The sequence below is a fragment of the Ischnura elegans genome, chromosome 2 (genome assembly GCF_921293095.1).
Source record: "Ischnura elegans chromosome 2, ioIscEleg1.1, whole genome shotgun sequence".
NCBI lineage: Eukaryota > Metazoa > Arthropoda > Insecta > Odonata > Coenagrionidae > Ischnura > Ischnura elegans.
In genome coordinates, this window is record NC_060247.1 from 22,762,520 (window position 1) to 22,786,547 (window position 24,028).

The following is a 24,028-nucleotide window of genomic DNA, read 5'->3' on the forward strand; positions in this document are numbered from 1 at the left end:
CCCTTACATCAATGAAACTGAGCCTCTCTGAACTAGTGAATTAACCAGTACTCTAATGACTTAGCCACACATGATAAGGGGGTGAGAAATACCACGTACTATTACTTTAAAAGTTACGAAAGAACGGCTTAATGAGGAAGACTTTTTCGTCGTAACTTATCTTTACTTTCCATCTACCGTATTTATTTAATGAATTGAAATCTCCGATCCGAGCAAACGGTAATAATAAAATTGTAATAATTTTCAAGTTTTCCTATTCTCTAATAAAACTGGCGAATCGCAATTTTTCGTCGCCAAATATATAGTTTTTCTGCGTCAAGGGATGTATTGAAGGTCATTATAGGAAATTCTGAAAATTACACTGAATCTCTCACATTTCTGAAACATGTTTTCCATCACGATGTTGTGAGTTAGCTGAGATTAGATGGAAACGTTCATTTCCGAATGGTTTCTTGGAGTTACTAACCCCACGCAGAAAGGTATCACGCATTATCTCTTCCGACCCATTCCTACCGTTCGCCACGGACGCTCCTCTCCTGCGTATTGACTCGTATGAAATCTGGCGAGCAAAGCTGCATGACTCGAATGCCGTATAATATGTACGTGAGGAAACCTCTGGGAGTGTCTTTGGTTTTAAAAACCCTTTCGGCACAATTGAATATGGTTTGTAATTTTTTAGGGCTCATTTAAAACTAAGGAAGGTAAACAGTCATGAATAGAAAAAATAGATACATTTATTGACTAATATCACTACATATGCTTTAGGAATATGATATGTTTCTCAGCGTTTTATTAAACTTCCATTATATTCCATGACGGCGTGATGGATGCTTATCGGATGTTGGCTGGATCTTCCAATGGTGACACTTGTCAGATCGCACGGGTCTGGCTCACTCATCGTTTGGTTTTCCCGCATCAAAAGATCATCGAGAATAAATATTGCAGGAAAACGTGTGCCACATTTCAAAAATCAGTGCCTGTGGGAAAAAATAAAAATTAAACGCATATATATATATACTTTGAACTAATTGTTTTTTTGTATGCAAAGTTTTATTTTGTAGACATTCGTGTTATTTTTCCTATTAGAGGCATTAGGGAAATATAAAGCCTTATGAAAAAACCAAAATAGATAGCAGAATAACTTAACCGGCCACAGCATGGGGAATTGTAATCTGATAAAGACAAAGGCATCTGATAAAGATAAGAAATTGAAGGGGAGATGGATTTGAAGATCCTCCAATCAAATCCCCGAATTAGTTTTATAGATCAAGTTTTCAAATGTCTAAGAGAGGAGAAATAGTAAATTAGGAAAATCTTGAAAGTTTGATGGTAAGCTGCGTCATACCAATCCGAGGATTGTTAACTGCTGTTGATATATTTAGGTCTACGTGAAGGTAGGCTAATAGCTTAGTTCATAGCCCCCCCAAAACCATTTCGTGTGCCCCATAAAACTGTTAGTGGTTCATTATGTGCACGAGGTAACGATAATACTTAGGTGTGACTATTTTTTTAATTATTAAGTATATTATTTTAAATATGTCTTGCGAAAATAAATTTAGCATTTAAGTCCCATGGCATGTATTCGTAAGAAAATTTGGGGAGAAAGTTACCTAAACCTGCTTCAGCTGGTGTTTGTAATAGGATCGTCACTGTGTTTTGGTTTGGTATTCTGGTTTTATGTTATTCTGACTTAAGTATATAATTCTAATTCTTTTGCTAAAAACACATACTACGATGTATTTTTCGCCATATAATTGGTATAATATTCGAAATAAGGGTTTGAAATTTAATTTTAAATGTGTTAAAAAAGAAAAATCTATTATATCTCTCGCGTACTTTTTTCAGTTAAAATGGTGATTTTGCTTAGCAAATGAATTACAATTGTTGATTGAATCGATTGAGAGTGGCCAATATTCTTCTTAGCTACCCAAAAAGTAGACGGCGATGGATGTTTCTTTTGAGTGCGCAGCGATAGCCTTTGATCCTGATTCATTGCTCACCCTTTATTTGGAGCCTCTGCTGAAGGCTTGTGCTTGACTGCTCGCGAAAGAGTTCGAACCTCTGCTAAAGCTGGTTGCAGAGGCTGCGGCCGCGCTCCCACCTGCGCCCTTCTTGCCGTTGCCATTGACTGCGGGTTTGTTGTTGATGTTGCCAGCGTTGGTGGGCCGCTTCACTGGCTTTTTGGGTGCGGCATGTGGGGTCGCGCTCAGGTTGGGTTGGGGTCGGGGCTCTTCGTCCTCTACTGCCGCTACTTCCTTCTGGTCTTCTGCTGGTTCTTCGGCCCCGTCATGGGCTACCCCCTCCTCGGCCTCCACAGCTTCCGGCTGCTCTTGTGGCTGTTGCTCGGCATCCATGAGGGCCAGGATGTCCATCATCTGTTTCATGTTCCCTTGTGATGCCATGTGTTCCATCATGGCTAGAAAAGGAAAAGATGTTCATTTAGTCACTACAGGTTTACTTGACTCAACGCGGCGTAGCAAGGGAGCTTAAAACTTGAGGGAAGCGTTTACTGGGTCACAATAACTTAAAATGACGTTACTCAACTTATAAAAACCACTAGTTTAGAAAATGACGAATTAAGAATTGGACGGAATAAAATAAAAACATACATTTAAAAAAGTATATTGCGCGAAGAAATCTCAGTCGATATTATTGTAGACGATCGAAAATTCTATTAAATTTATTTCTTGACTGATGCGTGGTTTCAGCTGTGATTAGTGAAATTAAGTCAAGGTCCTTGATGGCGTACTCGTAGTGTTCCTCTTTAGCTTTATTTAATTAATGGGAATCATGTAAGAAGTTCCCTCAAGTACTTGCGGAAGAGTAGAATAAAAAATTATAAGTCGACTTGAAGTGAAAATCTAAGAATATTCCGTCCGGCTATTGCATGTCCATTGCAGTATAGTCAATTCGCTACGGGGTGCTCGCTGCTGGTTACTTCCTTTGAAGAAGTTCCTTGCCAACGCCCGCCCCTCAAATTCTCTCCCCTTTAACGTTTGCCGGAGTCCCTCTTGATAGCGACTCTTAAAATTTGCCGGGATGGATGCAATATTTTTGAGATGTACTGAACTCACCTTTTTCGAACTCTTTATCATCCATGATCATGATGGAGGCGGCTGAGGAGGCCGCGACAATGGCGAGAAGAACAACGAGAGTTCTCATGTTGGTCACAGAGAAAAGATTCGTCCTGTCGAAGAAGTGAGTTCACTGAATCCTCCAACGGTGGTCCGTCTGCACTCCTCGTCGGTGTGATTGTGTGTTTGAGTCCCGGGACGATGGTCGTCTTATACCCCTCGACGCCCCATCCCCCTCCGCGAGTCATTCCCGTGAATTAGCGCTACAACCTTCGCGACGTGGCCTGTGCACGGGCACACGAAAAGTGATCCGTGAGGAGAATGCCAAGCAAGACCTCGGACGGATAGGGCGTGGTGATATGGGGGAGGGGGAACGTAGCAGGAACGGATGGGGAAATTTCGGATTTGGTTCCGGTGAGCATGGCCGATGGCCGTTTGATACGCTCACAGACTTAATTTATTTTCTAAATACCCACCTTCCGCGTTGTTTTGAAAATGTCCCGTACGTGCCTAACTGAATCCCTGGTCGTTGTTGCTTGGCAAAGGATTTTTAAATGTATTTTATTTCTTTAATTCGGTCGAAAATATGATAATCAGATCTCTCCTTAGAAGATGAATCATATTGAGGTGGGGTATAATGCTCGGTCAACAAAAGTGAATCGCACGAAGCAATTACGAAAAGTGTTTACCATTTCGGTGTGTTAATATTGTGACATGTGGGTCAGTTGAACAGCCTTCATATTTAAAAAAAAATTATTCATTAAATTCATATTTAGGGAATATTTCCTTAAGCATCTCTTAGTATTACGTCAAGATTAATATAATTGTTACCGTACGTTAAACGAAGTGTGGGAGGCTTGAAAGAAAAGCTCTTGATTGCCCGCTGAAGGAATCAGGTAGCAATTCCCTGGTGGAGTCTTCGTAGTCCCCTAATTTTGTCCTCGAAGTACGAGGTTACACTGGGAAGGGAATATCCACCCCTACCCGGAATGTGTGTTATTCTCACGCGCGTGGCTTAATTTGCGGTTGAAATTTACCCTCACCTATTCTGATCGACATAATGATTTTTTGAGTTAGAATACTTTAAATGTCTGTTACGGTTGGGACCTTAGGAAAACGCACTTGAGTAATTTGCAAGCGTTGCAGTCTATGCTGTTTATATAGCAATTATTATTATACTGATCTATTTCAAGGAATAATGTTTCATTAAAGTAATTGGTGCATAATAATAAAAGAGAAATAGTTTACAATATTTGATTTAATTTGAGTCACCTGTATCTGTTCCGTGTGAAACAAATGCTTGTCGTTCCACTATTTTAACTTTTGGAACGAGATTTGTTCTAATTTCGTAGTTTTACGTCCAATAAAACTTCTTAATCATATTATTTTTTGTTATTTATTTTCAAAATATTTAGCTGTTGATGCAAAAACAAATGCTGTGGTATGGAAAACTTGTTTTTTTTTAATTCATCATTATCTGCAGCTCTACAGCCCGGTGTGGGCCTTGGATCCCTCTATCATATGCCTCTATTCAGTTTTCTTCTTACTTTCTCCCTCCATCTTGTAGCTCCCAATGCTTTCAAATCATCCTCCACATCCTGAACCCATCTCTTCCGTGGTCTACCTCTCCTTCTGACCCATTCTATCCTGCTATTAAAAAGTAGCTTCAAGCATTCTGTCCTTTATCATCATTTCTACATGCCCCAACTTTGCCCGCCGAAGTGAATTGGTAAATCTAACTATATCCTTCCCTTATAGTAGTTCATTTATGTTCATTCTATTCTAGGGCCATAGATTCTCCTTATTATCTTTCTTTCAAATTTTCTTAGAATTTATTCATCCTGACTTAATGACATTATGTCCATGTCCTAATTCCATAAGTTACAACTGGTATAGTAAGAGTTTTATAGACTATATTCTGAAACATATATAGCTCTATAGTCCCAGATAGTAGAGTTCATATGTTTTTTTTTTTATTTCTCTTTTTTATGGCCTTTTTACTGCCTTCGCAACGGTTTTTTCAGCACTTGTGGCGCATGTATCTGCCTCCCTGTCCCAACTTTTCAATATTGAAATCGCTTGGTGTTTCCAACTTGTTGTAACTGCTCAAAATTCTTAAGGCCATCGATAAATATAAAATCATGTTTTAACCAGTTTTTCAAACAGTGTTAATCCTTGGGGTATTGATTTATCGTCGCCAATTCATTACGTTAAGTTACAAAAAAAATTGAAAAATCTTGGGCGCGCTATCCTAAGCGAAACGGGAGGTCTACTTTCAAGTCTACCTTTTAGAAGTCTATTGGGGTATTAATTTCCGATGTGCGGCTCACAACAAGCTCATCTCATTTTTCTAGCCAACAATCTTATGTACGTACACACTATGCTGCGCCAATACATCGTGGGGAGATTCGTTTGAATCTAGGTACGGTTAACATTATAGTGAAACAGGTTGTCGTCTAGTTGTTACACTAATGCTCTAATGCTCTAGTCTAGTGCTCAGCTAATGAATGCACCGGGTTCAAATCCTGAGTGAGGGGACGTTCAAGTCTAACGTACGCATCCTTAGAGAAATGACGGGTCACTCGTTTACTTGTTTCTGCTTGAAAGAGCGGGGTCGAGAAGAGGGCAAATCGTGGCTTATGTAAGACTGGAAAAAGGAAAAAAGAGTAATGGTTGAGTAATGCGTATCGTAGAGTTTACGTAACACCTGGAAACATATAGCTTTATGCCTACTAATAATAATACAACTAATATTGTATCCCCAAAAATGTAACGTACACATTTTATTACGTAATTTCAGTACAAGCAGGTGACACATTTAGTTATAAATAATTGTATAAATAGAAACTTTGTTTTGAATACCCCATATAATATGTATACATATATCATATACATGAGATACGTTGCTCCTGACGTCCGCCATTACCAATTATTTTCGGCGTACCCCCGACAGGTAACCCTAAGGGGTACCGGTTGAAAACAGCTTTCTTACACAAAGTAGTTTCGTAAATAGAAAAAAAATAGTGCCGCTAAATTAACAGGAAAATTAGCGTGGGGTTTGTTCGGTTGTGAATTAGCGTGAAATTTTTGGGTCGGGCATTGCCGTTGTCATTTGCGTCCTGCGTTTTACTTCCGTGTTTTGTTAATTCAAAGCATGAATCATGAAGGTAGACATCTCGGGATGAATTTTAATTTGAAACGAAGAAGTGAACCCCTGGAAGACATCGAGGCAGCTAAAAAACAACTCTCTCTATTTCAATACACTTAGTGCGGCAGTTTGCTTTTAGTGTGAAGTGTTAGCATCTTAGTGTCCAAGCATCCATGTACTTTCCTCATCCAAAATTGGTTGCCGAGTTTGTATAATTACTTCTCTTTTTAAGTGTGCGTAATTTTCCATCATTGTAATCTAGATCTACTATCACTTCAATTATAATCTAGATTTCTATCATTACAAAGGGTTATTTTTAAAATTTTGATTTGAAAGATGAATTTAAGGAATTAATTTCCTTACAACGTTTGATGATAGAAATGGGAAACGTTCTAATGGGCGCTTCTTTACTTTTTCTAAGGTCTTATTCGTTGTGGCACCCTTTTTATTTCTGATGATTTATTCTATTTTCCATATTTTGACGACCCTTTAATTTGTCCTAGTTTAGAGGGATTTGCCCGTTTTTACAGTTTGGTCTGCAATTATAGCTTGTTTTGAGTATTTTTGTCTAAATATGTGTTTTATCATCAATTCGGAAAAAAATATCGTACAGGAATGCGAATGATATTGAAAGTAAGCATTTAATAGAACAATACTGGTAGAAAATGTTGGTGCTTTAAAAGGTTTAGTCGTGGATTTTAAGTTCCCAAGTATTAATTCACTGTGGAAGGAGGTTATTTTTTTATATTCTGGTTGAGGAGTGATATTGCTGTTAAGGCTTTCCAGGAAATAAATTGGGAGATGAGTAGTGCTTAGGCTTCACTATTGGTAGGAGAGACGAGTAGGCTAGTATGAAAGCCTCAGCAAGATTCATTGATAGCTTATTTGATGGCTAAATAAGCCACAAAATACGCTCGAAGATAATACGAGTTGCACAGAACGGAGGAAGACTTTGTATTTATGTTAATTTATCGAAATAAACATCAACTGAGTTTTACTTGACTGGCAACATTTTTTCCCCTGTGGATTATGGATTTGTATCTGGGATAGATTTCCAAATTTTTTTTAAACTCTGTTTTTAATTACAAGTTTCAAGCCTTTTTCTATGGGAACTAAGCGAATTTTCTGATGGATTGCAGATATCATTTTCCATAAATATATTCTAAACTCATTGTAGTAGTACATCATAATGACTTTCGTATTCTTCAATAATTTGAAATAGGTTGCTGTTGGACGATCAAAGCCCAGTTTTGGAATGAAGATAAAATTGTGACAAGCAACGGGAACGGATGAGTTACGGAACCTATCATTTATCATAATGGTTCTTATTTTTTTCTGACGAAATTTTAAACAAAGCTTTCTCGAACCACTTCACTCTTCATCACCTGCTTTACAGAATTGTTGTCGTTAAGCTGGGATCTTAAAAACGAGGCATTAATGTGATAGTAATAGACTTTACATTTTATTTCAGCTCATTTAATGGACATTGAGTGGTTAAAATACAAAAATATATATTTATTGACTAAAAGTGACTATATTTGTCCTACTTCCATGATATGCTGATAGGCATTCTCATTACTTCTCCTCTTTTGGAGTTGCTTAGTAGATTGTTTTCCACATTCCCAATTAAGGAGAAGAACAGGTTTAAACATCCATCGCCCAATCAGGATTGATCCTTTCTTCGAGAGTAGGTGTCCGTTACTTTTTCCCATCGAGCTGTGATCTGTAATGAAAAACATGTGAAATTATTATATGATATTTATTACGATCTTAAAGTTATCAGTGCTTTTCGTGTGTTGGTGTTTCTTTCCTACACCTTTTTCGGTAACCTAAAACGAACAAGCTATTTTATATTTTATCGTGGCATCACAAATAAAATAGATATTCCTATATTCTCATGTTACAGAAATTATAAATAATCTCTTTTTATAATAAATAAATTATAAATGAGGCTAGTCAATCTTTTGTCACCGATTTCCATTACTCACTGAATGCTTAAGGTTTTTCTGTAAGTCCTTTAGTTTAACTTATTTTTTGTTCGAAATGTCATCTTTTATTTTTTATTTAAAATATCAACCGTAGCATAGCTCATGGTAGCATAGAAAATTTCCTTTTTTCTTCTCATTCAAACCCTTTTCACTCAATGATTATTTCTGAACACGCGCTTTATTTGGTGAAAAATGGCCACCAAATTTTGATTTTGTTTAATGGTTGTTTAATTTTGGACAAGTTATTATAAATACATATCAAATGTCCTCTGTTGAGACATTTTAATATCAGATGAATATTTTTCGTTGAGAGCCATCTATACACCACCACAGCAATTAAAATGTATTTTTGGTGTTATTTAGATGGGTGTGTGCTCTTATGGCTGATTGTGAGATGGATATCGCGATGCGCCGTAAAGTTTTGGAAAACTACACGTCTTAAAAGCAGGGGATTAAAAGGGCCCGAGGATTTGTTCTCACCATCCGTCTATTAGGATCCTCGGCTGAAAGCCTGTGCCTGGCTGCCCGAGAAGGAGTTGGGTCCCTTGCTGAAACTGACGGCGCTGGCCGCGGCTCCACTTGCGCTACCTCTCTGACCCTGACCGACGTTGGTGGGTTTGCGTTGACCGGCGGGTTTGCGCTTGTTGTTGGTCGCGGCTGGCCTGGGACATGGATTTTTGGCCGCATAGGGGATGGGTCGCGGGTCCTTCACAGCCATTTCCTTCTGGTTAGCCTCCGTTTCGTCCCTCGTCTCGTTCTCGGCCTCCGCGGCTTCCGGCTTCTGTTGCTCTTGGTATTTGTTATCCATGAGGGTTCTCAGGCTCCTTGCAGGGAGCCACACACCTTGGGAGGCCAGGTGCGCCATCATCACTGCCGAGAAAGCCAGGGAAATTGAATTCTTTGAGCACAAATTGAATCGCGAACAAAATCTTCACAGCATTTCATATAATGGCTGTTTTTCATTTCTTCTCACGCTAAATAGGAATTTATTTATTTTTTTCAAATTTCATTGTTAATGGTTTATGCTTCGAATAATTTTTGCAAAATTATTTCTGTTAATGACCATATTCTAGTTAAATGGCACATAATTATTACACAAGATATTTATATTGCATTATTTTTTTCTCTTAAGGTAATCTATGTACTCTCCACAAGTTCAAGTGTACAGTTAAACTTGCATTAGCATTGGCCTCTTTTTGAGTAGAACAATGCCCTGTGAACTTCACATTTGCTCATTATACATAAGTTTAAGTATTCACTTTTTGATTCACGTGTGTATCAAAGAGAAGGTAGCCTGTTACTCATAGAGGTGACGTGATTGGCAAAAGTTGTGGTCAATTTTGAATTCAGATAACTTGTGTTTATTTCTTTGTTAGAATAAATGGTCATAATTAATCCGCTGCCTCTATTCTTCTTTGATATTGATTATTCTATTTGATAAGCCGCCATGACAGTCCATTCGAAATAAAATTTTGCATTTTCATATTGGTCAAGTCTGAATTGACTGTTCAAAGGTAATGTATAACTGACTTATTAAAAGTTATTGTTTTCCGATGCGTGCGAATTAGGCAACAACGATGTAGGCAACACACGTACCTTCCAAGCAACCCGCGAAGCAATTTCTGGCTACGTGCCAGGCGGTGGAGATGAAAATGTAATTCGGCGGTGAATCTGAGTAGCTTTTAAAATAATTCAGCCTGCCTGATGTATCCGTTTCAAAAGTGGAATGCAGCTGTTGAAATAAATCCGAGAAATTGAATTCGAATGATAATACTTCTTACCTTTTTCAAAGTCACTGTCGTCCATGGTGAGAATAGAGGCTGCGGATGAGACCGCGATGACTACAGAAAGAAAGACCAGGGTCTTCATGTTGCTCGGCTTGTGTAGAGATCTTCCGTGTGTGGAAATAAAGCTGGTTACTCCTGGGGTCTTCGTGAGGTGCTTGTTGGTGCGCTTCCCAATTCGGTGTGTGATTTATCCACCGAGCGGTTGTCATTTTATACCCATTCGCCGCCCTCATCCCGGAGGTAAATTAATCCCACTACCACTCCCTCTTTTTCGTATAATTTTTACACGTACTCGCATTAGCCGTTTAAGCGTTTTGTCTTTAGACTCTCAATTGGAGTTTTTGGGGGGTGGAGGTTGAGTGGCGAGAAAGGCCTCGAAAGGAATTGGGGAGGGAAGTGTAAAATCAGGTATCTTGGTTCCGGTGTCCATTAGACGGCATATTTCTCATTCTGACAAACTGCCAAACTCTCGCCGTATTTTTTAATGACCGTTCACCTTGATGATTCGGAAATACCTTGGCGTCACCTGTCTCTTATCTCCTGCATCAAACATGTGTAGGTATTGAGTATTCGCAATTTTCCCTTGGTGTGGAATAAGCTATTGCCTGCGTTAGTCTGTACATCATCAACATAATACCCCGCAAGCCGCCTAAAAGGCGAGTGGTAGGGGGTGTTAGAACACCAGCCGTTTACAGCTTAAAAAAAAAAAAAAAAAAAAAAAAAAAAAATGAAGTGCTCTAACGAAGTTGGGATTAGCGTTTATTAAGTCCTTTATGGTTCGGGGGAAAAACGAATTCCCTAATCTATCCGTTCGGCAAAACATCTTTCTTAATTTATCGCTTCTATCGGACCTGGAAATATAGTGTGGCTCCAATATTATGTTTTCTGTGTCGCTCTTAAAGATATCCATTCTCAATTGTTCAAGCAATCTAAGCCTAGCGCGCAGACTCCGAGTCTCCAGCGGCTCCCAGCCTAATTCGCTTAATATCTGGGTAACACTGTCTGTACGTTCGTAGCAGTTTTTGACGAAACGCGTTGCCTTCCTTTGTATTTTATTTAGTTCGCGGATTAAGTCTTTCTGCACCGGATCCCATACACTCGCTGCACATTCAAGGTGCGGTAGGACGAGAGCGAAATAGCACCTTTCTTTCACTTTCTCATCCGAAAATCTACCCACAATACGCTTGACGAATCCTAATTTCTTCAGGGCTATACCGCAAATATTCTTTATATGTGTTCCCCAGGTGAGGTTCGAGGTTATCGTAACTCCCAAGTACTTCATTGAAGTTGATGTTGCAAGTCGAATAAACTTAGAATCGCCATGAATGTTGATGGTAATTTAATTGGTTCCTTATGCTCCACATGTATTCGCAGTTTTCTTTGATTGTAGTGTTTCAACTCGATATGCATTTCCGAAAACAATTGTTTACGAATTTCGGATGTTGATGGTAATTTTCAATCATTAGAAATTTTTTTAAATGGTTATAGGTTATCTTTGGGAATATTGCCAGTTTCATTTCTGTGTTATAAAATTTACTTGTTTTAAGTTCATTCGTAAATATTATATGCTCACAATATTTTGAGGATTCCCCTTTTTTAAACATATTTCTTGGGGAAGTTAAGGGTGATTTTTTTTAGAGGAGTGAGTGTGTGTAGGATGTCTCTGGTCATTCGGAAAAAGTTATCCCCTATTCTATTTTTATTTTATTTTTTAAATGGTTTAGTGTATTCTTGATACTCTTTGACTATATTTATTTCACATTAACAAAGCTTGTATTTGATATATATATATTCCTTTGTATTTTTTCCGTTAGACTTGAATTTAGTTTATTTAACCTGGGTTGGGTGAGGTCAGATGGCCCCATCTTCCCCCAACCCAGGGCTCTCTGTACAGTTTTTCATGACTGTACAGAGAGCCCTTAGAGTAAAGAGAGACAGAGTAAAAGGTGTTTCGATAACTGTTTGCTATAATGTCATTATTTATTTGTGTATGTCATTATTTTAAATTTTCTCTTTTTCCTACTTTGTACCATATAAATTTGATTTTACTTGCGGTCATTGTTTTTAAGCTATTTTGGAAGATGAAACCCTCCTCATTGTGGACGTGTAAGTATGCGACTGATATGGTAATTAATATTTTGGAAGGCAGGCTCTTTATCTGAAAATAATCTCAAGAAAACATAAAACGCTACCCGACTCTAAATGATATTCTCTTAAGCGACTCATGTGATTCCTTTGGTATTTTTGGCTCTAATTGACTTATAGTAACATCCTCAATGCTTTTAGATAAATATTCTCACGATTGTTTCGTTCTCTATCATACCTCCTATGCTTTAATGCTTTATATCCTTTCGTGAAGGCGTTGATTGGCGTCCTTCCCCCATAAAAACTGGAAGTTCAGCCATTGCATTGCACCTATGATATGTCTAGTTCTTTCATTTATTCATCATTCGACTAAAAGATTGTGCTTGACTATTTATTTATCAAAAACATGGGGATTATTTATAATGATTTTTTAATTTTATCCCAAAACTTGATAATATTTTTTATTCCACATCTTTCAGGTGTAATTGCGTTTTAGGCCACCTGGTGCCATAAATGTAGGTTTTATTTTTACCTCTTAGGGAGCACATGCGTATTTTGCAGTTACGAGAAATTCTTAGATGAATTTAAGCGTCCATCCACGTGGGAAATATGTAAATAATTTTCCGTTCGTTCTAGAGAAAGTGCAAAAGAATTGGGCACAAAAAATAAGTACGCCCGTTAAAATAACAAGTTTATATTCCATCGTGGCATAAAATTTTCTGTATCCTTGAGGAAACTATTATTTAAAAGGTGGACTAGAGATCTGTGACTCATCTGCCGCTTGCAACTCCGCAACAAATTCATGCCCAACTTTTACTACAATCTATTTTTCTTTTCTTAATCAGTGGCATCAAACTCATTGTAATATCTGTGGTATTGTGGTGTACAAGGTAACTAGTAAGATTCTCGTGGGTATATTCAAAATTATAAATTATCTCAAATATTAGAGTTATTTTGAGGTGGAAATGCAGAGATAGGGGTAGGAAAAAATTTGTGCAGTTCATATAAGTAGTTTGTCTTATGTGTGAACACATCTTTTTATTGCTGTGCGAACACCAAATTTTCAACTCTAGTCGAGTTGGGCATAAACTCGCTATTTTGGAGTCTTTTCGATGTACAATTCTTTATTTTACGAGTTTAGCAAAAATTACATTATTAGATCCATTTGATTTGAGAATAACATCCTAACTATCATCACTAAACCTGCCTACAGACCTAACTAATTTAATAATACTTAAAGTCGACAACGCTTTCTAATGTTTTCCAAATAATATGATTAGATGATCGTGATCGTGGAGCACTACCTTAGTGCTGCCCTATTGCAGATGATATGTGATATGAGTATTTAACATGTTAGACAGGACAGTCAGTTACTACGCTGCAATCTTATGGAATAGGCTTCATAAATAGTAGCAGTCGTATTTTCTCATAAAATCTTTATTATTAAATAGATTATTGTGCATTGAATGCAGTTTTTCCTTATGTGTAAATTCCTCTCTCGATTTTTGCCACTCCTAATTTTTGAGCTTCACTCATTTAATCCTAGAAGTGCAGAGTGAGCCTTTAGGGCATAAGTTATTGCTATAAACTAAGTAATAAAATTCATTACCTAGTGTGTTTAAAATTGATGTTGTTCCTGAATATCACATATACATCTTTGAACATTCCTGATCTGATATTTTAGCTCCTTTTCTGGCAATAATTTTGAATCAAGAGAAGAAACTTCCGTTTCTAGCGCACTTCCTGGGGTCTCGAAAGTGGTAGCGCATGAAAACCTAAAATACGTATTAATTTGATATGAGCAAGGGTTTCATTTTTAATTGAAATGAGAATAAAAATCCGTTCATTGCTAGTTTAATTTGAAACTTATTTCGTAACCGGTTTCAAATGGAATTAGAATTAGACTTCGTAATACGCAGGTCGTATTTGCGTAACATAGATTACCCTCCCGGAGTTTTGAGTCATAAAACTGTCATAAATTCTAAAAATAGATAAAGTTGGTGGTATTTCGTTCACGTATAATGCAGTATAAAGTAGTATCATTAATACTTAGCGGATCTATATCAAATCGTTAATATTAATTCCCTCGGAAACTATAAAAATTAAAGAAATGCATTTCACCGATGTCTCTATAATATCGCACTGGAATTATTGCCAAATTTTCCGTATGTAAATAATTTCTCACAGATAAAGTTCAAATATATTTTATATCAAGCATCAAAATTACTTCATTAAGGCCTGCTTCCAAGTTGAATACACATCAAGCACATTTTTCTAATGACGTGGCCCGAAAGAACAGTAGGGGTGGGGGCTCAATCCAAGTCAGAAAGACGGTGCACTATTATAATTCATTTTCGGGAATACGTCTGCGTGCTATTAATATTTAACTCAAAGTTAAATATTAATAGCACGCAGACGTATTCCCGAAAATGAATTATAATAGTGCATCTAATCGCTGCGAAAACCTTAAAACTAAAATTCAGAAAGACGGTGTTTATGCTCTTAAAATTTTTAAAATATATATCACTTTAAGCATTGATTTTCGAAAGAGCTAATAGGAATATTTTTCTGTAAAAATCAAAAATGTCTCCTCGAATTACCTGAGTAAATAAATCTTTTAACTTCTCTTTCTTGCTTTTATGCTCTCTATTTAACGTTCCCTACATTTTGATAATTTTATGCTTCTATCGTAAATCAGAAAGGTATTCTTGCGACTCGGCGAAATGCGTCCACTGTTTCCTTCATAGCAGCCATCATTTCCTAGTTTAGAGCGAATTATCCATCTAGGATGATTAACACTTTTTTGAGCCTTCAGTTTTTAAAATATTTGCTCTCTCTCTTTGGTATAGCTGGCAATTTGAATATTATGTAAGATCGTGTCCCAAGTTTAATATGGTACGATGATTAAAGGTGTAGTAAAGTAAATATCTATGTATTAATAATGTGAATTTGACCATAAAACTCACTTCCTGACTGCAACAAGTAAAAACTTATATTTCTTACAGTTAGGATTGTGCAGTTCTTTTTGGCGATTAAACGTAATAGGTATTTGGTTCTGAAGACAAATTTTATTGCTTACAAATGGTTGCTTTTTAGTAATTCTTAATGTGGCTCACTTCAATGCATGTCATGTTCCTTCGAATTGAATTGTATCTTAAAATCTCGTTTTTGTAAATTATTTTTAGAAATTTTAGGTAAATAATTGGTTTTCGTTAATTTTTCACCAATAATATCGTAGCACAGTTGCTTACTTTCAATTAAGTTTTTTTGGAGGCATTTGTAGTTTTTTTCAGGAACTTTATACATCAGTTGCGAATTTTAGTAGTGTTGTGGCACAAGTGGATTGAAGGATTTTCTTACGCTACTCATTTTTTTCTGGAATCAATGAGAAAAGGTGATATTAAATAAAAAAATATACTTTTATTGACTAAGATCACTACATTTTTAGTGAGAGGAATCATTGGGTGTGTTTACTTCCTCTCTCTGAATACAGCGGGAAGTAAAAGACATTTGGGTATAGGAAAAGACTCTCGCTGCTTTATCGGTGACGTATTTTCATCCCCTGCCATTCGCCATTGAATTTTGTTATCCTCAATCTTCGGGTTTTACTTCATCCTTGAGTATTGTCCAGTGTAGAGATTGCGGTTGGGCCGTCATTTTATTTCAAGTATCACCTGTGAGAAGAGAATTAAAAAGTGAAATTATCAGTCAATAGTATTTTCTTGGTTAATTTGCTATTCTGATTTATCTATTCCAATTTTTTTTAAAATTTGTTATCATGCATTAGGCTGTATTTTTTGTCATTTAATTGCTAAAAATTTTTGAGCAAGAATTATAATTTATATACATACAACTTGTATTGAACTGCTACATTATACAAACTTAATAATTCCGTTTAAATATTGGTTTGACACAGCAAGTGCTTCAAAATTCCTAATTCTTATCGTTCGTTAAATCGATTTAAACTGGCCAATACCCTGCCATTGAGGGCACTAAAACAGCAACACATCCTCCTTTTATGCTCACCCATTATTTAGAGCCTCTGCTGAAGGCCTGCGCTTGGCTGCTCGCGAATGAGTTTGCTCCCTTGCTGAAGCTGGTGGCACTGGCCGCTGCAGCACTCCCACCGCCCCTCTTGCCGTTGCCATTGGCTGCGGGTTTACGGTTGCCGTTGTTGTTGTTGTTGCCATTACTTGGTTGCTTGGCGGTGTAAGGGGCTGCGTCCGTGATAATGGGTCGGTGGTCATCATCGTTTTCATCATTTGCGGGCTCCTCGGCATCACTCAACTCGCCGTCCACTTCCACAGCTTGTGGCTCTTCGTCTTGCTCGTTCATAAAGGCGTGGATGTCCATAAGTGGCGCCATTTTGCCTCGAAAAGCCAGATTTTCCATCACTATACGAGGGAAATAAAACAGGGAAAACTTTGAGGTATCTCCATGCGATTCAATGCATGTTTCTGACGCTAATCTTATAACTTCAAGAAGGTTCAATTAATTTTTGGTTAATAAAATGCACAATATTAAAATTATTCAAGCAAGATTTTATTTTTGTGTTGAATAGTTGTGTTGAACGCAACTTAGGATTAAAGGGACAGATCAGCTTTGTTTGTCATAATCGTGTTTAAGGTACTATGAATACTTGATATACATCTCGCGTTATACAATGTTATAATACTCAAAATATTCGTTTCTCGTTACACATTATTTTTTTGAATGCATTGATTGAGCCCTTTACTAGAAATTTAAGTTTAATCACCCTTGTTTTGTTTCGGAAACCTAGTTTGTTGGTCTAGCATGTCGAGGTCATATGGTTAAGGTAATTTGCTTTATCTATTGATTGTGAATTGGTTAGCAAGGAAATACCTATATAGTAGTGCGAAATAAGTGCTAAAAATCCAGTCTATGTTGGGTGTTTAAAAGCGAGCGTGTTGTCCGCGAGTGATCGTCCCACGTGATCGACAGAATGCTTCATCTTTGCATGCCGTAATACCCTATAATTGGTGCTCCAAATACAAGGCGTTGTTGCCGTTGACTTCTCGTTAGCACTTCACTATTCGCTCTTAACCACTCGTCAATCTATACTGCTTTTTCTCCTTTTTTTCTCTCCCTTCTTTAGTAGTAATGTTTATTACTGTCTCCTGGAAGCAGCGGTGTCTCTAGAGTTCGCCCAGATAGGAACACCTGCTGTCGTGATCAACATTCCACTGTGCACCGATTTAATAACCGTCGTTTAGCGTAACGTCCCATGAGAAGACAGCACTAGTAGGGATAACAGACATCTACCTAACCCCACGAAGGTCTCCCCCAAGACTTGCGGTCTAATTAGCTAGCTTGATTCTCATCGGAAAGGGTCGGACGGGCACTAGGATGGAAGCTGAAGGGAGGAGGGGAAGAAGACCGAAGGGAAGGAGACCCGCTTCTTTATGAGTAAGCAGCGCGACCGATATAGAAAAACCGATTTTATCATTCTGTTCGAGTTGTTCGCCCACCCTATTCGCAGAATGAAACCATAGGTTCATGTACTCATCCACTAGGAGAGGTAGGCATTTCCCTTAAATGCTGGACACCGTCGGGAATTGAACCCAGGTCTTATTGGTGGAAGGTCAGCACCACCATGTCAACCCGATCCCTTGATCACGATTAAATGTGAAGCTCTTACTCTTTTCGAATTCCCGGTCGTCCATTGTCATGATGGAGGCGGCGGAAGCCACGGCGACGATGGCGAGTAGAACTGCGAAGGTCTTCATGTCGATCACTCAAGAGATGGGTTCTTCTTCGTGTAAACTGGAGATTCCTTTGTGATGATCCTGGTGATAGTTCGCTTACGGTTCACCTCTTGTCGCACTTGTGGTGGTGATTGGACTCACTCAATTGTTCTGTGATGATGTCCCGGCGAGCTGCCCTTCTTATACCCATTCGCTGTACCCCTTCCCCCCTTACCCTTTCCCAGCCCCGACGAATTACCCTCGCATGTGCTCCTTCATCGCATGGTGTTTTCCGCACGTACGCACTAAAATCGGATCGTTTTAAGACTGTCAATTGCAAGGCTCGGTTTTTTTTGTGACTTGTGTGGGGGTGGTGGTTTGGGGTGGGAGGCGAGAAGTCTCGGGGAAATCTCGGGATTTGGTTCCGGTGCGTGGCCGTCGATGTACGCTTGATACGCAGCCAAGGTGGTGTCGGTCCTAAATGCCTGCCGTACGTGATTCCATGGCCATGCCCCATCTCTCGATTCTGAGAACGCGTCTCCGAATTCTGAGGAATCGGGGTGTGGAATTTGTTATTTTGTGATTGAGGAAACAATGTGCGTGTGTAATTCTCCCATAATTTTTACCAGCTTTTTGTTTTTATTTATTGGAGTGAAAATCAGTGCTTACGATGAGCCTCTATGATGGAGGTTTAGCATATGAGAGTGTTTTTTGTTACGTAGAGAAGAGGTTGAAAACAATCTATTCTTTTCATGGATGTAGGTCGTTGTGGTATGAGGATCTGTTTTTGCACGATGGAGATCGATTTTGTCTTTTTTTACTCTTTAAATTTAGCTGAATCATCAATTATGGTGACGTATTTATTTGATCAAAAATGTTAAGATGCCTTGATTAGCATCACATGGGTTCCATTTGATTGGCGGACCAGCAATATGAAGTGTGTACAACTCTTTGCATTATGCTTTGAAAAAAGTTATAAATAAATCTATATCATTATTAGAATGCTAATTTTATGTTAATTCATAGGATTTTGATTGGTTAGTAAAATTTAAGCGTTGGAAAATCAATGGCTTAGAGTGAAAGCAATTGAAAATATATGGGACGACTTTGTGAATTCATAGTGTAGGTGAGATTATCATAGAGGTCTAGGAGTGCATTAATAATTAATCAAGTAAGGTGTCTTGCAAGAAAAGTGTGGAGCAAGCCTCGATGAGAAGATTGTTAATTGTATCACAAGACTATTGGAAGATTATTGAATTTCATTCGTTGTGTGTTCCTTATCTCTCGTCAACTTAAGTTGGGCTATTCACCGGACCACCAGTACCGTTCACTGGTATTATTTTATGTATTAATATCAATCATCACGATGAGCTAATGTTTCTGATTTGCTGTCGATGATGCTACTAATTGTAAGTGGTAAAAATGGCAGCCATTCTATAAAAAGGAAATTCTGCGGCGAAAGATAATCAGTACTATGTTGAGCCATGGATTTGGTTGTTGCTACGAAAATATTCATGGTTTCTGATTCCTCGGAATGCGTTGATGGGGAGGGGCAATGGGGGTTATCAGAACTCCCCCATCTCCCAGAGGGTGGCCTCTGCCACGCCCGAGTAACTCGCATGTCACACGCACATCTGCCATCCTTGGTTGGACTGTAGTTGCTCAATAGCACTTTTTTTACTCCAAAAGCGTATTTTATGGAAATTTTGGAGTTGTTCACACATGTGCCTCGAAAGCCTTGGCTCCAATCACGGTACATGTGCCCACACGGAAAATTTTCTTCTGTGTATTCTTTAGCAGATGATAAAAATCAAGAGAATATTAAATCTTCAAAAATGCCTATGTTTCTTTTCTCAAGATATATCATTTAATTAATCGACGTTTTTCATGATCAAGTTTTACCGGTTGCATTGATTGATTTGATTCATAAGGTACTTACATTAAAGTTACTTATAAGAAGCACTTTGATAGATTCTCAGTTAATTCCTCTGATGCATACCTATATTTCTTGGAAGAATAGGGTTGAGTATTATTGAGAATTAACATTTCTCTGTTGATAGTTTCTTCTAATTAAGCGTGAATTCCGTAATTGTATCCTTAATATGAGCGACATAAGATTCCAGCGATAAATTTCCGCAGTTTCATTTGCAACTAGCACACGTACCAGCGTTTTCACACCATCATCAGGTGGAATTTATCTTATAAGTTGCAAAATATTTATAATGAAGGAGAAGAGCATTGAGGCTGGAAGAACTTGAGGTTGTTCAATGCAGGAAATCTAATGCCCTGTGTAAGATATATCCGCACAAATCCAACGTCGTACCTTTACGGAGTCACCCGCAAGTGAACATAGGGATTCGAACCCGGCCGAGGCAAATGATTTTTCCTCTGTTGAATACCTTCACATCTAATGACGATGTTTAATTATATGTTCACGACTATTTTACTCTTCACCTCTCCTCACCTCGGCTATTCGAAATAATAACACCTCTCGTCATTGCCGTCTCCAACCCTAATCCTCGACTACCTCATTAAATTTTGTCTTTTGGCGACGACACTACTGCTCATAGTCCGAGTTCTTCAAATATCTTACTACGTCGGCATAAATCGTTGCTGCTGGCCATCACGATATCCCATTTCGTTGCTAAATCTTGGATATGGCGCACTTCAATTCTTCAGCATTAGCTGAGGTAAGGAGTAATTCGTGCAGTCATTACGAGACCTTGCGGCGTAGAGTTTTGGGGAAAAATAGGCATTAAACAAACGTTTTTTGTCAGTTTTACATGTATTCATGATGCTTCGATCCATACAAATAAAATCCTGTTATAGCTGCAAATTTCGGTCATAATATTCGAATATAAACAGTATACATTACTTCATTTAGCAGAAATGCAACTTTTTTTAAAATGCATACCGATATTGCGAGATTTTTCACTTGATGACTGAACGGCGTTATGAGGAAAATTCAACATGCGCGATATTCTATTCTGCATTTTGCACTCATGAGTTTTGGGTTTAACAGAGTTTTCAAGCTAAAATAAGAAGATACAAAGCTGATAATACTTATTTATACGCTTTCCTCGATGTAGTGTCCCCTTAGTCTGTCTCTTACATTGCTACAGTAGTCTTTTTTCTTTTATCCCCAACTCACACATCCCCTTTCCGAATATTATATTTTTGATTATGGTTTAAAATGTAATGATTCTGAAAACAGTTTTATACCCTCCTCAGATAGTGAAATTGAATTTCCCTCCATGTTACTGGCTCTTCTCTTAATATTTACATATGCTATCTGTAAATTTCAAAGGAAAATAATTTCCATCTATTGATTACACGTAAATTTGGACGCGAGTTATGGTTTTAAATAAATTCGGGAAAATTGGCAGAGAGATAATTAAATTATTATTTAATATTATCATTTCATGATTTGGATTTTCACTGCATCACGCCTAGAAACGTAAGTTATGTAAAACACTACTATTAATTCAAAGCTGATAATCGTTCTCAGTAATATCCTAGGTTAATTCTTTCAAAATTAATAATTATATGTTAAATTCCAAAAATCAATAACATAAACATAATCGCTGTAAAATAGAAAACATGACCAAGCAAACGATAAATAATATAACAATGGCTTGCAATTATCCACAAAAATTGCAAGTCATCGTTTCATTATGAATCAATTCCACTCCATCTCGCTTGATTCCTCGATTTTTAAACGATAAATAGTTAATATTGGAGCAAGAGCTACGACTACTTAGGCTAAGATGACTAAAGTATCCTTTTGTGATGCCTAAAAGACGCCTGTTTAATGTTCTGAAAAAATGGGTCTTCGTTCTCTAAATGTTAAACCTTCCGTCAGGCGCAATATTTGAACTCCCGAGTTAAGGAACAATGTGTCTAATAGGCACATACACGAAAAGACATTAAGTCAAAGCATGGCTCAGAGCTGCAACTTGAAGCGTTAATGCACTATTATCAGTGTAGTTTAACACTCAAACGATGTCTTACGTGTAGTATATACACCCCTTTTCACCCCTTCACACGGCTCCAAATCGATCCAGCTAGGTGTGATTTAACGTACTCTTTAGGTAATTATGTTTCACTAAATGTATTCAAGCATCGAGTGGTAAACATCGTAGAAGCATCGAGTGATAAAAAAATATTCTGCCAATCAGAAATACATACCTTTAAAATTGTGACGAGTTCGGGCGCAATGAGCTTCTCTGATCCAAACCTAAACAACTTCCCGTGGGGACGGCCGAATTCAAACTAAGCGAGAAGACTGCATAGAACGTTTCAAAACAAACAGCTACTATGCCGCTTCATAGAGCGAAGAAATGAAAAAGCACTCGCGCTGTGACTGTCAGATCCATTGCGCCTGACGGAGGGTTAAAAATTTACCATTGCATGGAATACATTATCATCCTAAGAATTATTTTCGAAAATACCTTACGATATTAGCTGGAGACGTAACCTTTTGGATATACTTCTGTGAGATACAGTTCTAAATGAGCGTTGAAAGATGTATTAATGTAGGTATGTAGTACTGTATTTATAAAATAAAGAAGTCATTCCATCAGTTCTCATGCAGGGTTTTAATAATCTTTGAAGTAAAGTAATGTTGTTGTCATTACCTCACTTTATCCCGTTCCATTCTCATCTCAACCACCGCTAAATCATGAAGGCTCTTTTATTTTCTGTATTGTTACAACATATTAAAATGAAGTGAAATACTAAGTTTTTTGATTGACTGAATACCTTGACTGAAAGTTTTTTAAGAAGATAATTTTTTAAATCTGTGGTAGCACGAAAAATGAACGAAATTTTTATGGTTACACTCATTTTTAATCTTATGAAAACTTAATTACGCTGAGAAAGAAAATCACTATTGTATTTTACATGTAACATGACATTAGCTTTCACTCAGTAGGATTTCGCAGGTTTTTCTTGTGTGGGCGTTTTCCTGCTGTGGGTTTTTTCGCTGAAGGATATTACACCCTTATTCTCATGTTTTTTTCCCACAGACAGAAATCCTTTTTACACAAAAATTTCACACATAATTATCTTTTTTGACATTTCATAAATAGTGTATATAGTATATCTTTTGTATTCTCAAGGTTTTATTAATAATCTATTTTAGTGCTACCTATTTTTAATATGTTTGCATTGACGCTATCGAGGGGTAAGGTGAAATTTAGTCTCAACCTTAGGCAAAGGCTTATTATTGTTATTGTTATTAGAAAGCAGTTTTCCTATCGGCAGATGATTTAAATTTTGACCTTGACATGGTGGGCAACTCGAGCCATTAAGACCAAATGTGGTATACATAATGCCATATGCCAAATGCGATGTACAATGTACACTCTGATTATGTCCTAGAAGTACAGCGTCGTATAGAAATTAATCCAATCAGCTTCAACTTCACAGCAGCCAAGCAGTTTCAACTCCTCGTTTTTTAAACAGAATTTATCAGAACGAGAGACTTATGCCTCTGAAACCAAAAGATCTTTTATTCCCATGCATTATGCCTTTTTTGAATGACATCAAGGTATACTATTATTTAGTTTATTTAAGGGTATATATTAAACAATATTGGAATTGCTGATTTCGGGCGCAATGATCCTAGTAGGCATAGGGGTGAAAAAATGCATTAACTCCTAGCAAGGCTCAGTGGTACACCTTTAAACTTTAAATCACCATTATACGTGTAGTGTAACATATGAATGATGTCTTTCATGTTATCCATAGATCCCTTTAAACGCCGTCATCCTGCCCCGGACCGATCCAGCAGGGTGCGATTTAACGTTAAGGATTCTAAGTTAGGACTTAGGATTCCTCTTTAGGATGTAAAGTTTAAATATGCGTTAGGTATTTTAGCATGTGAATTCTATATGATCAGTGTTTTTTATTATGCTAACTTATTCGGCTAATAATGCTTCAGTTTGCTTTATTTTGCCGCTATTTTGTTTCATTATGCTGAATAATCCGCCACTGATCTGTCGGCATAAATGTGTGAACCAATAGGTTGCATAGAGCACTTCAAAACAAACGGCTACTATCAGTGGCGGTTCGTGAGTCAAATGCTCGGGGGGGCACACTTCACCGGGGAGGTCAAAATTTTTGAATATTTTGTATATTTTTGTGAGTTTTTAAGGCTATCTAGGTCTTAAATTTGTGTAAATTAAAATAATATAATTTAAATATTTATAATAATAAAATTTCAATCAAAACAAGGTAT

At 37.5% G+C, this 24,028-nt stretch overlaps 3 protein-coding genes across 3 annotated transcripts; all 3 read right to left on the minus strand.

Annotated features, from left to right (window-relative positions):
- Positions 1–716: 716 nt before the first annotated feature.
- LOC124174010 lies at positions 717–3,241 on the minus strand. Its single transcript, XM_046553157.1, has 3 exons — positions 3,075–3,241; positions 2,001–2,416; positions 717–977 (listed from the first exon to the last, which is right to left on the minus strand). Exons 1-2 carry the CDS (start codon positions 3,160–3,162, stop codon positions 2,004–2,006), a joined length of 501 nt encoding a protein of 166 aa, XP_046409113.1. The 5' UTR covers positions 3,163–3,241; the 3' UTR covers positions 717–977; positions 2,001–2,003.
- A 4,421-nt stretch (positions 3,242–7,662) lies between these two features.
- On the minus strand, positions 7,663–10,176 carry LOC124174011. Its single transcript, XM_046553158.1, has 3 exons — positions 9,992–10,176; positions 8,691–9,080; positions 7,663–7,945 (listed from the first exon to the last, which is right to left on the minus strand). Exons 1-2 carry the CDS (start codon positions 10,077–10,079, stop codon positions 8,701–8,703), a joined length of 468 nt encoding a protein of 155 aa, XP_046409114.1. The 5' UTR covers positions 10,080–10,176; the 3' UTR covers positions 7,663–7,945; positions 8,691–8,700.
- Positions 10,177–15,482: 5,306 nt separating this feature from the next.
- On the minus strand, positions 15,483–17,956 carry LOC124174012. The gene is made up of 3 exons (XM_046553159.1): positions 17,742–17,956; positions 16,109–16,476; positions 15,483–15,756 (listed from the first exon to the last, which is right to left on the minus strand). The coding sequence occupies exons 1-2, from the start codon at positions 17,827–17,829 to the stop codon at positions 16,112–16,114; spliced, it is 453 nt and encodes a 150-aa protein (XP_046409115.1). The 5' UTR covers positions 17,830–17,956; the 3' UTR covers positions 15,483–15,756; positions 16,109–16,111.
- Between the last annotated feature and the right edge of the window lie 6,072 nt (positions 17,957–24,028).

Bases quoted from the DNA above. Each gene is read 5' to 3' on its own strand.
- LOC124174010 (XM_046553157.1), bottom strand. From the start codon at position 3,162: ATGAGAACTCTCGTTGTTCTTCTCGCCATTGTCGCGGCCTCCTCAGCC. The intron at 2,417-3,074 runs GTGAGTTCAGTA...TTCCTTTTCTAG, and splicing joins TGATAAAGAGTTCGAAAAAG to CCATGATGGAACACATGGCA.
- LOC124174012 (XM_046553159.1), bottom strand. From the start codon at position 17,829: ATGAAGACCTTCGCAGTTCTACTCGCCATCGTCGCCGTGGCTTCCGCC. The intron at 16,477-17,741 runs GTAAGAGCTTCA...TCCCTCGTATAG, and splicing joins CGACCGGGAATTCGAAAAGA to TGATGGAAAATCTGGCTTTT.
- LOC124174011 (XM_046553158.1), bottom strand. From the start codon at position 10,079: ATGAAGACCCTGGTCTTTCTTTCTGTAGTCATCGCGGTCTCATCCGCA. The intron at 9,081-9,991 runs GTAAGAAGTATT...CTTTCTCGGCAG, and splicing joins CGACAGTGACTTTGAAAAAG to TGATGATGGCGCACCTGGCC.